Source organism: Epinephelus moara, chromosome 19 (genome assembly GCF_006386435.1).
Source record: "Epinephelus moara isolate mb chromosome 19, YSFRI_EMoa_1.0, whole genome shotgun sequence".
Lineage (NCBI taxonomy): Eukaryota > Metazoa > Chordata > Actinopteri > Perciformes > Serranidae > Epinephelus > Epinephelus moara.
The window spans coordinates 30,413,723-30,430,116 of NC_065524.1; the positions used below are offsets into that span (position 1 = coordinate 30,413,723).

Here is a 16,394-nt window from a genome sequence, read left to right on the forward strand (position 1 = left end):
GGCGCGCGTAAAAAGACTTGACAAGCATCTCCTTTTAAATGTGTTTGCTGCTAGAGAAATTATACATAATAAATGAAGACAGTGACATATTTTCAATAAAAAACAATGAGTTGAACGTTCATTTCAAGCTTTTGTAGTACAACGAGTTTCAGAATTGTGCGAGTACGGCCGGAGAGCGGGCTGTCCCCCGTCAGGTTCATGCGGAAGTGACTCTGTGTGGTAGCGGTGACAGTTTTATTTCAGTCCATAACAGAAATCCCCGCCTCGTTTGAGCTTCAGAAATTATGTGTGAAGTGATCAATAAAAGAGCTTAACTACTGAGAAGTTACTTGATTCAGAAAACAGCGACGCTATCACCAAGCTACTGAGAAATGTAGTTAAACTACAAATGTCCGCTACTGTAGTGACGCTACTGCCCAACACTGCATTTAACAAAGGTAATGGCACACAATTTGGCTCCATTACAACTCACAAGGTTCACTGACAAAACAACTGTCTCATACTAAACATGTTTTCCACACAAATATAACATGCTAACATTATTAGCACAAGCCTATGGCATTTTACATTGTATAAATTAGCCTAGCGATAGCAGAGATTTCCTCTGCTCATATGAAGCCAGGATAAATCCCAAAGTATAAATCCCTGAAGGATAAATCACACACAAAAACTAAAATGCTATTTTAGTGGAGGCTTTATTGTCTTCACAATTAATTGTTTCTTATCTGTGAAATAAAAGTAAATAAGAGCTTCGTTTCCACTGAGGGAAATGGTTTCAGCTTACAGAAACAGACAGGAGGTCTGCATCGCCGCAACATATAGTTACATTTCTTAGAAGGTGCACGTCAGGCTATGGTATAGGGTACAGTCCGGCGTAGGGTATGCCATCGGTACGGCATTGATTCGACACAGAAGTATAAATCCCGCATTAGGCCCCAGACGTGGCTGCTTTGTAGCAGTGCATCGCTAATTTTCCAGCTGGGATAGAGGCACAAAAAGCTTTTTACTGAGACATTGCTGTGTTTCCTGTCTGGATCATGCCCCCAAAACCAGATATTCTTCCCCCAAACACTATCTTTTCCAAATCATACCCAAGTGGTTTTTGTGCCTAAACCGAACCACACATTAACTGCTACATAATAACATGCAAACATAATGTATCTGTGGTTTGCAGAGACGTACAGTGCCAACATTTTATCTGGCAACAAAGGTTGAAAGAAATGCAGTGCCGATATCTCCAACATTCAGCAACTCACACCAAAACAATCTCAATCGATAAACAGCACTACAGGTAAGAGTGAAGATATGCCTTTTTTATTTTGGGGCGAACTGTCCCTTTAAAAGCAGAGTATTTTGTTGTTTAGTTTGGAATGAGTCCGAAGCAATATATTTCAGATAAAGTGTCTTACAGATCCACAACTGACAATCACAGGTGCATTATGGTCCCTTTGTGCTGCGGCAGAAAAAAGACAGTGTGACCCTGAAATGAAAATTGATTGTTTTGTATGTTCTCTGCATTGTGTGTGTGTGTGTGTGTGTGTGAGAGTTTTCATCAGAGGAGGAAGTGCAGAGGGGTCAAATAGCCTCTATTATATTTGCTGCTGTGAGTCAAAGCTCCACATCTATTCCATCTTGTCTGTTGTGCTCCACCACAGGCCTCACCGTCCACTTTACACTCATAAAACACCACCAGTGACATGAAAATTTCATGAGGAAAAAACCCCAGGAGCTCCTCATCTCCTCTTCATCACCCAGAGGGTTTGCAGTTATGAGACTCCTCTGTGGAACAACATTCATTTCCTCACTGTGCTTATCAGATTCTTCTGTCAGATACCTTCAGGGTACCAGAGGGATGATTTCACTCTATTTTGGTCCTGATTGACACCAGACAGCCTGATGTTCAACATCTGCAGCAGTCATCCTCTGCCTCTGTTTACTCTGCAGCATTTAAGACACCCAGCAGACACACACCAATCTATAATCCTCCATTTTTAAACTCAATATGAGAACAATGGTGGAATGTGACTAACTGGATCGCTGTATTTAAGAACACATGTGAGATACTTTTCTTTTCATGCTACTTTCTACTTCTACTCCCCTGCATCTATCTGACGGCTTTAGTTACTTCACAAATTTAGATTTGTACACACAAAACAGTTAAAATAAAATATGTTTTGTTAAACCCTTTTCTTCACGTTGCTCCTCGGTGGCTTCATCAAGAGACACAGCGTCTCTTTCCATGCCGATGACACAGAGCTTTAAAGGGAAACTTAAGTATTTTTGGAATCTATTTTACGGTGTTTTTGAAAGTGGTCCAGTATTGAGAGAGACTGTGCAGCCAGCAGCGGTGAAACAGACCACAATGAAATTGTCACAGCACTTGTGCAACATCAACGTCCACTGAAGGATTTGCCACTGACAGGCTCACATTGTTATTAGAACTGTCTGACAACATTACAGAAAGGACCCTACAGAGACATGAAATGTTTTCTTTACCTTATGCTGGTCTGTTTGTTATTGGGTGTAACCAAGTCTCCATCAAGGTGAAGTCTTGTTCTGAAACCTCCCAAACTTAACCACATTCTTAGACTCACTTCATAGATAACACTGAGCTACACTTTCTGTACTCTAACACAACAAACTCTTCCTGGAGCTCCTCTCTGCAACTCTCACTGATGTTTCCACCGTTGTTTTGCCTGTAATCTTCGTCAACAAGTTGGAAAAAGTGGTCAAGTTGTGCTGCAAGATCACTGGTGTTACCTTTAATAATGTACAGCATCTGTATGAAGAGAGGGTCACCTATAAAGCTCCGTCAATTGTCTCAGACTCTCAGCATCCCCTCCAGGTTTAAATGCAGCACAAAACGTTACGTACAGATCGTCCTTTGTCCGGTCTGCTATCGCTTATCTTCACCAGCAGTGACTCTGAATGTCCACGATTTACCCTTGACAGTGTGTGATACTAGCCTGTAGCCTGTTTTGCTGCTGCCTCTGCAATGCTCTTTTTCACAACCACACCAATTTCAGAAATACCAAAAGTTCCCTTAAACTAATCTCATTAACTGATGTAATAAATAGGAAATGTTTTTGAGAATACAGAGGAAGGATATCAGCTAATATGAACTACTTCTTGTTGAGTCGGTGCAGTTACTATTTCTTTAATAGTTGAGTTTAGTAATTAGTTTCAGTCCTTACTTTGTCATGGTGAGCGCCAGGTTGTAGTTGGCCATCTTGATCTTGTTCTGAGCCTCCAGGTGAGTCATCCCGTCAGTTCCAACGCCATCAATGGCGACGATGACATCACCCTGGACCAGGTTGCCCTGCGCCGCCTTGCTGCCGGGAGTGATCTGTGAAAACACAAACACAAGGACTTTTACAATCTTCAGTCAGACACATGATGGGATCATATTTTGTTTCTCTGAGTGACTTGAGACAAGAACAAATCCACTCTTCCTTTCAAGGTTTGAAAAATAAAGAACAAAAAAGTAAAATGAACAAAGGACCATTTCCTGTTATCATGTCATCTTCTTTTAGAGACACCCTGAATGTCGGCTCAGGTCACAGCACAGGTCAGCGCACACGTCAATCTGCAACTTTCAATTACTTAATCATGAAAGGCTGGATGGAATAGGGTTCACTGTTTCACATAAAACAATCAATCAAATGGGAAGAGAATTAATCAAAAGGTTAATGATTAATATGTTTCCACACTAAAGTCCCCTTAATCTGAAAATCCACCCCAGGAGTTTTGACCCTCATCCACGACACAGTTACACAAACAGAAAGGGCCGACAAGTTGTGTGTTCAGATAAACCAGATTCATCAGGGACACAGAATATGACATCACTGTTTGTTAAAAACACTAAATATCAGAGAGTCTGTAGATTTTAAAATGCTGCAAATCCTGGATAAATCTTTAACTTAGAGCACCAAAATGTGTTTAAAACAAAAGAATATGATTAAGAGGATTAATGAATCTCATAGGAAATCATCATGTCAGCTGGGTGCTGCTGGGATTTGAGCTGCATGTCATCCTCAGATGAGACATTGCAACACCAGCTAGAGTCTACGAATGCATGGAAGAGGTTTTCTGCATAGGCCCGAGGAAAGGCAGAGGGGCCCCAGGACAGAGCCATGCCTCCAAATATCATACTGCAAATGGAAATAAAATTTTACTTTTACTAAAGTATTTCTGACTGAAATATAAAAATGTGCTGTGAAAATGTTAATTTTATTACAATAAATAAATACAGAAGATGCCGAGTTAGCAAACAAGCAGATAACGCGAGCATATAATTTGGCATGTGACAATCGTTCATCAAATGTCGGCAAAGAACAAAAGCTGCCAGATCTTGCGATTGTTATTTCTGTTAAGTGCGTGACAGCCGTGTTTGATTTGAGACAACAGTACCTTATCAAAAGTATCCAAACCTGCAGCATCCTGACATTTACTTATAAACACCAAACACAGAGTCCAGCTGAGGCTGATGGGGACGCCATGTGTTCTGCAGGTATTTAGTCATAAAACAAAGCATTGGAAACATTAAAATGTTGACCTGATGATGGGGCTACATAGTCACAGGCTCACTCAAGTTATTACAGTTCATCCTGACTGGAACTTGAACATCTGAACCACATTCTGTCACAATCCATCCCATAGCTGTTGAGATATTTTCAGTCTGGAACAAAGTGTTGGACCCACAGATTAGCCGACACGCTGCTAGTGTGGCTAAAAATAGTGATTAGTGGGGGTTTAATTTAACAGTGATCTGAAAATAAACATCATAAGCTTCATGGATGAGCTCTGAACCCCAAACCATTGAAAAGAAACTAAGTGAGTTTCATCCATTAGACCTGTGACCTCAGCAGGACACACGGCTGCCGATGGAAAACGCGTCCAACTTGTGACCTTTAACTCAGAGTCGATCTGTAACCTCGAGGCCTCTGTGGCGCCTCGAATACAATGACGGGACGCAAGTGTTCATGCCTGAGTGTTAAACCCTGGACAGCTGTCCATACACCGCTAACCCCCCGCTGAGTCACATCCACTCACTCTAATTACTCCCCAACTCCTCTCTGCTCTTTCTCATCCTCTTGTCCACATAATTTCCATCCACAGGCAATACACTGTCTCCAGTCTGAATGCTGTGACCTTTGACCTCTACATCACGAGGAGAGAATGGAAGCGGAGGCAGAGCAGGTGAAGTGAGGAAGGAAAGTAATGAGGTTTGAAAGCAGAGAAAGAAAAATCAGATGTGGAGGACAAGATGATGGAGATGTGGGACGGGGAGGTCAGAGAGAAGGTGGAGGAAGAGGAGGAGGTCATGTAGGTGTAAGAAGGGGAAATGAGGTGGAGGAGGACATTAAGGAACAGAGGGAGCAGGTGGACAAGAAGATGGATGTAGGAATAGAGGTAAGATACAGATACTGTGTACGAAAGAAATATTAAAAGTAAACCGCAATGCAGTCGTATTCCTCCTCGAGCCAGTCAGGTTACAGTTTACATCCATGTCTGTCAAAACTCATATGAAGCCATGACAGTTGACAATGACACAAATACGGATGTTGCTGCAAAGAAGCTATAAATTCTAAAACATGGATGCTTCACACACATCTTCAACCCAGCAGCACAGAATATCTACACAATCAGCACAGTTTCAAGGTGGACACCCAAGATGTCGCACATTCTGTTCCTGAGTAATGACGTTGGGTGATGTCCAGAAAATATTATGTATGCAGAACATTATGATGTCACAGTGAAGCTGACCTTAAAGCTTTTGGATATAAAATATCAACACTTTATCATTAGATCCTATGAGACATTTGTGTGAAATTTTGTCATAATTAGTGTATGAATTCTTGAGCTATGGCCAAATACATGTTTTGTAAGGTTACATTGACCTTGACCTCTGACCACCAAAATCAAATCAGTTCATCCTTGAGTCCAAGCAGACATTTGTGCCAAATTTGAAAGAATTACCTTAAGGTGTTCTTGAGATATTGCAATTACGAGAATGAGACGAATGCAAGGTCACAACGACCCTGACCTTTGACTTCCAAAATCTAATCAGGTCATCGTTCATTCCAAGTGAACACTGGTGCCAAATTTGAAAATATTACCTAATGGTGTTCTTGACCTTTGACCCATGACCAGCAAAATCTAATAATTTAATTGCTGAGTCCAAGTGGATACTTGTGCCATATTTGAGGAAGTTCCCTCGGGTTCTTACAATATCATGTTCACAAGGATAAGACGAACAACGTCACAATGACCTTGACCTTTGACCACTAAATTCTAATCAGTTTATTGTTGAGTCCAAGTGAACGGTGCCAAATTTGGGATTCTTGAGATATTGCTTTCACAAAAATGAGACGGATGCAAGGTCACAGCGACCTTTGACATCTGACCACCAACATCAGTTCATTGTTGAGTCCAAGTGGATGTTTGTGCCAAACTTCAAAAAGTCCCTCAGAGCCTTTTTGAGATATCACATTCACAAGAATGTGACAGACGCAACGTCCCATTGACCTTGATCTCAGACCTTTGACCACTGAAATCTAATCACTTTATCGCTAAGTCCAAGTGGATGCTCATGCCAAATTCAAAGAAATGCCCTTGAGGAACTCTTGAGATATCAAGTTCACAATAATGTGACACACAGATGGACAATCTGAAAACATACCTCCTCAGGACATGGTGATTGGCAGCGCAGAGGAATAAAATCACTTCCTGTCCACTGTTATACTATCAAATATATACATATACTGTATATATATATATATATATATACATATATTTATATATACACATATGTTTGCACCTATTAAGTTTCTGTCAGTTGACTAACACATTTAATAGAAAGGTATCTCTTCAGGGCTGTTATGGACGGCAGGATCAAATTCAGAAATCTATAAACCGTTAATACTCCATACAGTGAAATCATCCTTTAACCATCTGTTGGGAGAAGAGTCTGAACAGACTGCTGAGGAACTGGAGACGTTTGCAGGATTAACAGGAAAACCTGCAGTTGAGACCTGGATGAGACTGTACTATAGATACATACACACACACACACACACACACACACACACAGAGTCATAAAGGTTAAATAGTGCTCTGACACTTAGCTGCAGCTCATCTCACTCTGACTCATCTGGCTGACATTTCTCCTGGATGCGGGTTAATGTGGCGTGAATGAAACATCGCCCCCTGGAGACGAACTGTTAGCTGCCACTGACAGTGACAGACAGCGGGGAGCCTGTCCCAGTTTACACTCTGCTCAGCTTACTGGTGCACTTCCAGTTGGAAGAGTTCCTGCACACTGAAGACTGAGGACAGGATAAATTCAGCAGCGCTCCAACACAGGAGGAGCTGCAGTGGCTGAGCTGGTTATAGAGTGACGTCTTCTTCAACATTTGCAAAGCTGAGTTTTCTCATTAACAAACATAAGTTACATTTACATCAATGTTTCTCACCCAAACTCATTGTGTGGATCCTTGAGGTTTAACAATCGTGCTGAATCCATTTCCTTCCTTAAAAAACATTTGCAAAGATGAGTTCTTAGGCGTTTTCAATCCAGTATTGTTTACATCATCTTTACGGACTTGTAATCTTCCTCTCTGTCTTTGGTGGCACACTGTTACACATTTTGGCATGTTACTGCCACCTGAGGGTCAGTGGGAAAATGTGATTGGCATTAGCAGGGAGTGTTAGATCACATGCATGATAACAGACTACCCTGTTTTTCATGCAGGGAACAGTAACATTGAGGCACTGCTGGGATTTGAACCCAGGATCTCCTGTTTACTAGACAGGCACTTTGACCAACTAAGCCACAGCGCCCACGTCTGACTCTTGTGGGAAAACATTTTTGATCTGATTGGGTTGTACATTAGTTTGGTACATTTTTAATCACATTAGTGGTGTGTCTCTAAAGTATGTATGTCTGTTGCAAGCTGAAATATCTCAGCAGCTATTGCATGGATGTGACTAAATGTCGTTCGGATGTTCATGTTCCCTGCAGGAGTTGTAATAACTTTCATCCTCAATGTTTCCAGTACACACTAAATGTTATGGCTGCAGTACTCTGTCTAGCTGGTAGCACTTGCAGTTAAATGCCATATTTTTAGGACTGTAAATGCCGATCTCTTCCATCACAGTCAGATAATTTTAGGCACTGCCAGGATTTGAACCCAGGATTACCTGTTGACAAGACAGGCGCTTTGACCAACTAAACCACAGTGCCTCATGTACCTGTTTCATCCACTGTTTAAAGCTCCCTTGAGCAAGGCATAACACCAGGCTCAGTATGTTGGGGCCCCTTTCTGTCAAGTGAAATTGTTGCTTTGGTTAAAACCAAACAACTGGACAAATGCTCATCAAAAAGCAGCTTCAGGTGGAGGAACAGTGTGTCATGGTGAATTATACAGAAGCAACCCAATCAACAGTTTAAAATGAAATAAGAAGAAGAGCACCTTGGTGACACATGTTGATGCTGAAACACTGAGAGACAGAAATGAAATGTTGACATGAGGCACTGCTGGGATTTGAACCCAGGATCTCCTGTTTACTAGACAGGCGCTTTAACCAACTAAGCCACAGCGCCTTCGTGAATGTAATCTTCTCTAATATTAAAGGGCCAGTCATATCAAAGGTGTTTCTGAACAGATGAAGATTCATGCTGCCATATAATAAATATCATTTGTTCTTTCTACTCCAGGTTGTGTTGTTAATGTGCTAACTAGCATCTTGAATACGTCCTGTCTGTCTCCTGGTTTCTCTTTTTGAATGACGATCACAGACTACCACCGCCTGGTGGTATGACAAGTTATTTCTTCTCATGCAGGCGCAGAACAGATGTGCTAGATGGCTGCTGGCTGTAGTCTCTGTGGTGTGTTCAAGTGCAACTATTTGGCTGAGACACTTGCAATCTAAGGCAACACATCAGTCGGCCTTCATCGTCACTAGTTCTTTGGTGTCAGTTTGGTGTGGCTGAGCCTCTACAGTATGAGGCGCTGTGGCTTAGTTGGTCAAAGTGCCTGTCTAGTAAACAAGAGATCCTGGGTTCAAATCCCAGCAGTGCCTAGTTGTTAAAGAGGTCAGCTTTTATAGGAAGTCTGATGAGCTGAATCTACTCTGCATCCATCATGAAGATGCCACCAAAAGCTTTCCCTTATTTGGTCTTCAGATGATGATGATGGACAGTGCTAGCACATCAGTCCATAATATCCCATAGATGTTTATTTGCGTTGAGATCTGGTGACTGTGAAGGCTGTAGCACATGATTCACATCACTTTCATACATTCAACACGTGTGACAGTGCTTCTGGTATGGAGACGTACTTCCTCTCATCCTGGTGCAGAACATATGTGCTAGATGGCAGCTGGCTGTAGTTTTTGTGGTGTGTTCAAGTGCAGCTCTTTGGCTGAAACATGGGCAGCAAATGAGGCAACGCATTCGTATCCACTAGTTCTCGAGTTTCAGTTTGGTGTGTCTGGTCTTGAATCTGTCCTGCCTGTCTTCTGGTTTCTATTTTTGAATGATTAATACAGACCACTGCCACCTGCTGGTATGGCTAACTCCTTGGTGTCTGTTTGGTGTGTCTGGGCCTTTTTGGCAAGAGGTGCTGTGGCTTAGTTGGTCAAAGCGCCTGTCTAGTAAACAGGAGATCCTGGGTTCAAATCCCAGCAGTGCCTTGTTGTTACAGAGATCAAGTCTCAAAGGCCTTAAGGGCTGTTACTTTGAATGTTCTCTCTGCATCTGTCATGAAAATACCCTGAACAATATTTATCCAAAAGCTTTCCCTCAGGTGATGGAGAGCACTAGCACGTTGGTCCATAATATCCCATAGCTGTTTATTTGGGTTGCGATCTGGTGACTGTGAAGGCTATAGCATATGATTCACATCACTTTCATACACTGGACATGTGTGACGGTGCTTTTATACAACCAAACCAAACATTAAAAAAAAGACTAAGACAAAGGGTTAAAAAAAGGCGCTGTGGCTTAGTTGGTCAAAGCACCTGTCTTGTAAACAGAACATCCTGGGTTCAAATCCCAGCAGTGCTAGGTTAGATAGCTTATCCCTTTGCTTCTGTATAATTCACCATGACACACTGTTCCTCCACCTGAAGCTGCTGTTTAATGAGCATTTGTTTGGTTTTAACCAAAGCAACAGATTTCACTTGATAGAAAGAGATCTCCAACACACTGAGCCTGATGGCTGTTACATTCCTTCCATCTTCTGACGCTCATCCTCAACATATAATGAATGGCCATCTCAACTCAGCAGCAAATCATTACAGTGCTGAATGCTTGGTGCGCTTTGTTATTTTTTCCCCCCAAAATGTCTGTGACATTTGTTGTTCCAACACGCATGTGTGTGACATTATAAGACGAATACAAGGCATTTCAAGGCTGTTAACAGTGATGTCAGATATTGGTCGCTTCAAACATCATGTAACAGAAGTAAAGTGCAACCTCAAGATAGAGTTAACAATAAGGCATCTCAGGTCAGCATCTCCAGAATTTTTTTAATTGGCTGCTGGCTGTCGTCTTTGTAGTGTGTTCAAATGCAACATTTTGGCCTCGACACTTGCAATGTAAGGCAACATATCAGTCGGCCTTCATCGTCACTTGTTCTTTGGTGTCAATTTGGTGTGTCGAAGCCACAGTAAGAGGCGCTGTGGCTTAGTTGGTCAAAGTGCCTGTCTAGTAAACAGGAGATCCTGGGTTCAAATCCCAGCAGTGCCTCAACGAGATTGTCTCCTTATGGCTAAATACACACGAGCAAATGTGGCTCAAACATGATCACTGCTGACTCTCTCTCTGCAGAACTACTGTTAATTGCTGCTATGGCTGTTACATTCCTTCCATCTTCTGACGCTCATCCTCAACATATGCTGAATGGCCATCTCACCTCAGCAGCAAATCCTTACGGAGCTGTGTGCTTTGTTACTTTTTTCCCCCCAATTCCCAGGGCCTTTTTACTATGTTGTTCCAACGCGCATGTGTGTGACCTTATAAAATGCTTACAAGGCATTTCACACTGATGTCAGATATGAGTCACTTCAAACATCCGACAGAAACTGTGACAACTCTGTTAGAGTTGTAATTGAAGGCACTGCTGGGATTTGAACCCAGGATCTCCTGTTTACAAGACAGGTGCTTTGACCAACTAAGCCACAGCGCCTCCGACTTTCCTTATAGCCTCTGTCCAAAAGTTTGTTGAGCAGGGCAATTACTAAGACCAACATGTTGGCGATCTCTGAAGTAAGAATATTTTAAAACAACTTAACCACTTAGCCAGAGCCATGTTGAGAGTGTTTAGAGACCATTCTTGTCTCTCTGTGGAACATTTTAGTGTCACATAGAGTGGAATTCCATTTAATCTGAAGAGGGATTTCCTTTTTGCAGAGTGGAGATCAAACATGACACAGCATTTAANACTTAGCCAGAGCCATGTTGAGAGTGTTTAGAGACCATTCTTGTCTCTCTGTGGAACATTTTAGTGTCACATAGAGTGGAATTCCATTTAATCTGAAGAGGGATTTCCTTTTTGCAGAGTGGAGATCAAACATGACACAGCATTTAAGAAATTATCTTTGTAACAACAAAGGCACTGCTGGGATTTGAACACATGATCTCCTGTTTATGAAACAGGCACTTTGACCAACTAAGCCACAGCACCCTCTTGAATGCCTTCTGAAGTATGTTTTTTCACTCCAGACTACCACTGCCACCTGCTGGTATGGCTAGTTCCTTGGTGTCTTTTTTGGTGTGTCTGAGCCTCTACAGTAAGAGGCGCTGTGGCTTAGTTGGTCAAAGTGCCTGTCTAGTAAACAGGAGATCCTGGGTTCAAATCCCAGCAGTGCCTTGTTGTTACCAAGATCAACCCATGCCCCCCAACAACATGGTCTTCAGATAATGGTGATGGACAGTGCTAGCACATTGGTCCATAATCTCCCATCAGTGTTTATTTGGGTTGACTGTGAAGGCTGTAGCATATCATTCACGTCACTTTCATACATTCAACACGTGTGACGGTGCTTTTTTTTACATTAAGCAATGACTTAAGTTTCTCGCTGTTGATCCAAATCAAGCATATGGTTAGACTGAAAGAACAGAAATGAAAGCACTGTGGCTTAGTTGGTCAAATTTCCTGTCTTATTAACAGGAGATCCTGGGTTCAAATACCAGCAGTGCCTGGTTTGACAACTTCTTTCTTTGCTTCTGTATAATTCACCATGACAAACTGTTCCTCCACCTGAAGCTGCTGTTTAATGAGCATTTGTCCAATTGTTTGGTTTTAACCAAAGCAACAATTTCACTTGATAGAAAGAGATCTCCAACACACTGAGCCTGTCGAATGCCTTGCTCAAGGAAGGTTTAAACAGTGGCTGAACTAACACTGTGAGGCGCTGTGGCTTAGTTGGTGAAAGCGCCTGTCTCGTAAACAGGAGATCCTGGGTTCAAATCCCAGCAGTGCCTAAGATTATCTGACGGTGGGAATTCAAAGCCCCAAAAATATGTCTCTAAACTGTCAGTGCTACCAGCCAGACAAATAACTGCAGGTATCATGTTTAGTGTCTATTGGGAAACACTGAGATTGACAAAATTATTACAACTACTGCAGGGAACATGAACACCTGAACCACAATTCATCACATCTGTCCAATAGCTGCTCAGATATTTCAGCCTGGAACAGACATCCACAGAGCCACACCGTCACTGTGGCTAATAATGTACTAAACTAATGTACAACCCAATCGGATCACATTATGTTTTCCAAGGGTTGCAGATGCATGGTGCTGTGGCTTAGCTGGTCAAAGTGCCTGTCTTGTAAACAGGAGATCCTGGGTTCAAATCCCAGCAGTGCCTCAATCCCAAGTCCTCCTTATGGTTACATTCACTTTTCAAGCTCAAATCTGATCATAGCCCTGTCACTCCTGACTCTCTCTACACAGAACCACCAGCACTCTCTCCTAACAGAGCTATGACGTTAGCTATGGCTCTAACACTGCTTTTGTCTTCTCACACTCCTCAACATACAACCAATTGTCATCTGACCTCAGCAGCAAATCATTAGAGATTTAACGCCTGCTGCACTTTGGTTTTTATTTTTCCCCTGTATGCCTGTCTAACAAATATGCCCCTTTCTTTTGTTGTTGCAAAGCAAATGTGTGTGAGATTGTTAGATGCATATGAGGTGTTTCAGGGCAGAGACATGTTCACATTGATGTCAGATATGGGTCGCTTCAAACATCATGTAACAGAAGCAAAGTGCAACGTCAGGATAGAGTTAACAATAAGGCACTGCTGGGATTTGAACCCAGGATCTCCTGTTTACAAGACAGGTGCTTTGACCAACTAAGCCACAGCGCCTCCTACTTTCCTTATAGCCTCTGGCCGAAGGTTTGTTGAGCAGGGCAATTACTAAGACCAACATGTTGGCGATCTCTGAAGTAAGAATATTTTAAACAACTTAACCACTTAGCCAGAGCCATGTTGAGAGTGTTTAGAGACCATTCTTGTCTCTCTGTGGAACATTTTAGTGTCACATAGAGTGGAATTCCATTTAATCTGAAGAGGGATTTCCTTTTTGCAGAGTGGAGATCAAACATGACACAGCATTTAAGAAATTATCTTTGTAACAACAAAGGCACTGCTGGGATTTGAACACATGATCTCCTGTTTATGAAACAGGCACTTTGACCAACTAAGCCACAGCACCCTCTTGAATGCCTTCTGAAGTATGTTTTTTCACTCCAGACTACCACTGCCACCTGCTGGTATGGCTAGTTCCTTGGTGTCTTTTTTGGTGTGTCTGAGCCTCTACAGTAAGAGGCGCTGTGGCTTAGTTGGTCAAAGTGCCTGTCTAGTAAACAGGAGATCCTGGGTTCAAATCCCAGCAGTGCCTTGTTGTTACCAAGATCAACCCATGCCCCCCAACAACATGGTCTTCAGATAATGGTGATGGACAGTGCTAGCACATTGGTCCATAATCTCCCATCAGTGTTTATTTGGGTTGACTGTGAAGGCTGTAGCATATCATTCACGTCACTTTCATACATTCAACACGTGTGACGGTGCTTTTTTTTACATTAAGCAATGACTTAAGTTTCTCGCTGTTGATCCAAATCAAGCATATGGTTAGACTGAAAGAACAGAAATGAAAGCACTGTGGCTTAGTTGGTCAAATTTCCTGTCTTATTAACAGGAGATCCTGGGTTCAAATACCAGCAGTGCCTGGTTTGACAACTTCTTTCTTTGCTTCTGTATAATTCACCATGACAAACTGTTCCTCCACCTGAAGCTGCTGTTTAATGAGCATTTGTCCAATTGTTTGGTTTTAACCAAAGCAACAATTTCACTTGATAGAAAGAGATCTCCAACACACTGAGCCTGTCGAATGCCTTGCTCAAGGAAGGTTTAAACAGTGGCTGAACTAACACTGTGAGGCGCTGTGGCTTAGTTGGTGAAAGCGCCTGTCTCGTAAACAGGAGATCCTGGGTTCAAATCCCAGCAGTGCCTAAGATTATCTGACGGTGGGAATTCAAAGCCCCAAAAATATGTCTCTAAACTGTCAGTGCTACCAGCCAGACAAATAACTGCAGGTATCATGTTTAGTGTCTATTGGGAAACACTGAGATTGACAAAATTATTACAACTACTGCAGGGAACATGAACACCTGAACCACAATTCATCACATCTGTCCAATAGCTGCTCAGATATTTCAGCCTGGAACAGACATCCACAGAGCCACACCGTCACTGTGGCTAATAATGTACTAAACTAATGTACAACCCAATCGGATCACATTATGTTTTCCAAGGGTTGCAGATGCATGGTGCTGTGGCTTAGCTGGTCAAAGTGCCTGTCTTGTAAACAGGAGATCCTGGGTTCAAATCCCAGCAGTGCCTCAATCCCAAGTCCTCCTTATGGTTACATTCACTTTTCAAGCTCAAATCTGATCATAGCCCTGTCACTCCTGACTCTCTCTACACAGAACCACCAGCACTCTCTCCTAACAGAGCTATGACGTTAGCTATGGCTCTAACACTGCTTTTGTCTTCTCACACTCCTCAACATACAACCAATTGTCATCTGACCTCAGCAGCAAATCATTAGAGATTTAACGCCTGCTGCACTTTGGTTTTTATTTTTCCCCTGTATGCCTGTCTAACAAATATGCCCCTTTCTTTTGTTGTTGCAAAGCAAATGTGTGTGAGATTGTTAAATGCATATGAGGTGTTTCAGGGCAGAGACATGTTCACATTGATGTCAGATATGGGTCGCTTCAAACATCATGTAACAGAAGCAAAGTGCAACGTCAGGATAGAGTTAACAATAAGGCACTGCTGGGATTTGAACCCAGGATCTCCTGTTTACTAGACAGGCGCTTTGACCAACTAAGCCACAGCGCCTCCTGTGGTTGGTGCCTCGAAGATGAGGACCTATGGAGCCAAGGTAACCAGTATAGTAACTAGTAAGTCAAAGTACTTAAAAACTTGTTGTGGTGAGAAACCCTAGGTGCTTCTCGAAGTCAAGGAAGGATGGCTGAATTTCAAAGAGGCTGTGTAATCGAGCCCCGCCCAAGGACTGTTCCAGTGTCAAGGATCCTTTAAATTCTACTGAGAACAGAATCTCCAGAAATTTTTATCACACAAGCATGGAAAAAATACTGATCAAAACCTCAAAACTTGCACTTTCCAATGTGTCCACTGCCGAATAACAAAATTATCTTTAATAAAGTGATTTCATAAAACAATTTTTTTTTTAAAGGGACATTGTGTAACATTTTCAGTTGTTTATTGGCAAAAATTGATGTCTGCATTCATAAATATGTCATCATTGGTGTACTATTACCTCCACCAATAATCTGACTTATTCTCGTAAAAAGAGAATTTCGGATTTGTTTGTACATTGTGCAGGTAAGTCGTCTCTGGGGTTCCATTACGTTTCACCATCTTGAGAATACACCCGCCAGCAAGGGACATACAGCACCGCCTTTGGCGTTTTCGTTGAGAGCCAGGCCAGCACTGCGAGACTGAGGAGCCGAAGGAGAGCAGCAAGAGGCGCTTCGCTACTACCCTGGCACTACTGCAACATAACAAAGTCCCACTCTTTGAGCATGATGCAGGATCATGCATATGCAGCATCATGGGAGACGGAATCCTTGTCGCCAAGAAAGCGCAAAAGGGAATAGAAAAGGCAGCGTGACCGGATGCAATCACAGGCCAGCGCCGCTGTTGGCTGTTAGCCGCTGTTAGCGGCCAGTCGCTAACAGCCTCATCCCTCTCCTCGCATCACTGCGCCGCTGTTAGCTGTTAGCTGTTAGCCGCTGTTAGCGCTGGCCTGTGATTGTATTACCTTTCTCCTTCAGCAGCTCTC

At 42.4% G+C, this 16,394-nt stretch overlaps 1 protein-coding gene and 14 non-coding genes across 17 annotated transcripts in view; 9 read left to right on the forward strand and 6 right to left on the reverse strand.

The window, feature by feature from the left end:
• The window catches only part of LOC126407280 (LIM domain-binding protein 3-like), a 78,237-nt gene that overhangs the window by 35,977 nt on the left and 25,866 nt on the right, over window positions 1-16,394 (reverse strand). For all 3 annotated transcript variants that reach the window (XM_050072097.1, XM_050072098.1, XM_050072100.1), the window contains one exon: window positions 3,195-3,346. In XM_050072097.1, coding sequence (XP_049928054.1) covers window positions 3,195-3,346 — 152 coding nt within the window. The remainder of the gene's footprint in view (window positions 1-3,194; window positions 3,347-16,394) is intronic.
• Window positions 7,769-7,842, reverse strand: trnat-agu (transfer RNA threonine (anticodon AGU)). The gene has a single exon. It is a non-coding gene; the product is annotated as a tRNA-Thr (tRNA).
• On the reverse strand, window positions 8,532-8,605 carry trnat-agu (transfer RNA threonine (anticodon AGU)). Its single transcript has one exon. It is a non-coding gene; the product is annotated as a tRNA-Thr (tRNA).
• On the forward strand, window positions 9,623-9,696 carry trnat-agu (transfer RNA threonine (anticodon AGU)). The gene has a single exon. It is a non-coding gene; the product is annotated as a tRNA-Thr (tRNA).
• trnat-ugu (transfer RNA threonine (anticodon UGU)) lies at window positions 9,996-10,069 on the forward strand. The gene has a single exon. It is a non-coding gene; the product is annotated as a tRNA-Thr (tRNA).
• trnat-agu (transfer RNA threonine (anticodon AGU)) lies at window positions 10,680-10,753 on the forward strand. Its single transcript has one exon. It is a non-coding gene; the product is annotated as a tRNA-Thr (tRNA).
• On the reverse strand, window positions 11,119-11,192 carry trnat-ugu (transfer RNA threonine (anticodon UGU)). Its single transcript has one exon. It is a non-coding gene; the product is annotated as a tRNA-Thr (tRNA).
• Window positions 11,803-11,876, forward strand: trnat-agu (transfer RNA threonine (anticodon AGU)). The gene has a single exon. It is a non-coding gene; the product is annotated as a tRNA-Thr (tRNA).
• On the forward strand, window positions 12,417-12,490 carry trnat-cgu (transfer RNA threonine (anticodon CGU)). The gene has a single exon. It is a non-coding gene; the product is annotated as a tRNA-Thr (tRNA).
• On the forward strand, window positions 12,807-12,880 carry trnat-ugu (transfer RNA threonine (anticodon UGU)). Its single transcript has one exon. It is a non-coding gene; the product is annotated as a tRNA-Thr (tRNA).
• trnat-ugu (transfer RNA threonine (anticodon UGU)) lies at window positions 13,311-13,384 on the reverse strand. The gene has a single exon. It is a non-coding gene; the product is annotated as a tRNA-Thr (tRNA).
• trnat-agu (transfer RNA threonine (anticodon AGU)) lies at window positions 13,846-13,919 on the forward strand. Its single transcript has one exon. It is a non-coding gene; the product is annotated as a tRNA-Thr (tRNA).
• On the forward strand, window positions 14,460-14,533 carry trnat-cgu (transfer RNA threonine (anticodon CGU)). Its single transcript has one exon. It is a non-coding gene; the product is annotated as a tRNA-Thr (tRNA).
• trnat-ugu (transfer RNA threonine (anticodon UGU)) lies at window positions 14,850-14,923 on the forward strand. Its single transcript has one exon. It is a non-coding gene; the product is annotated as a tRNA-Thr (tRNA).
• trnat-agu (transfer RNA threonine (anticodon AGU)) lies at window positions 15,354-15,427 on the reverse strand. Its single transcript has one exon. It is a non-coding gene; the product is annotated as a tRNA-Thr (tRNA).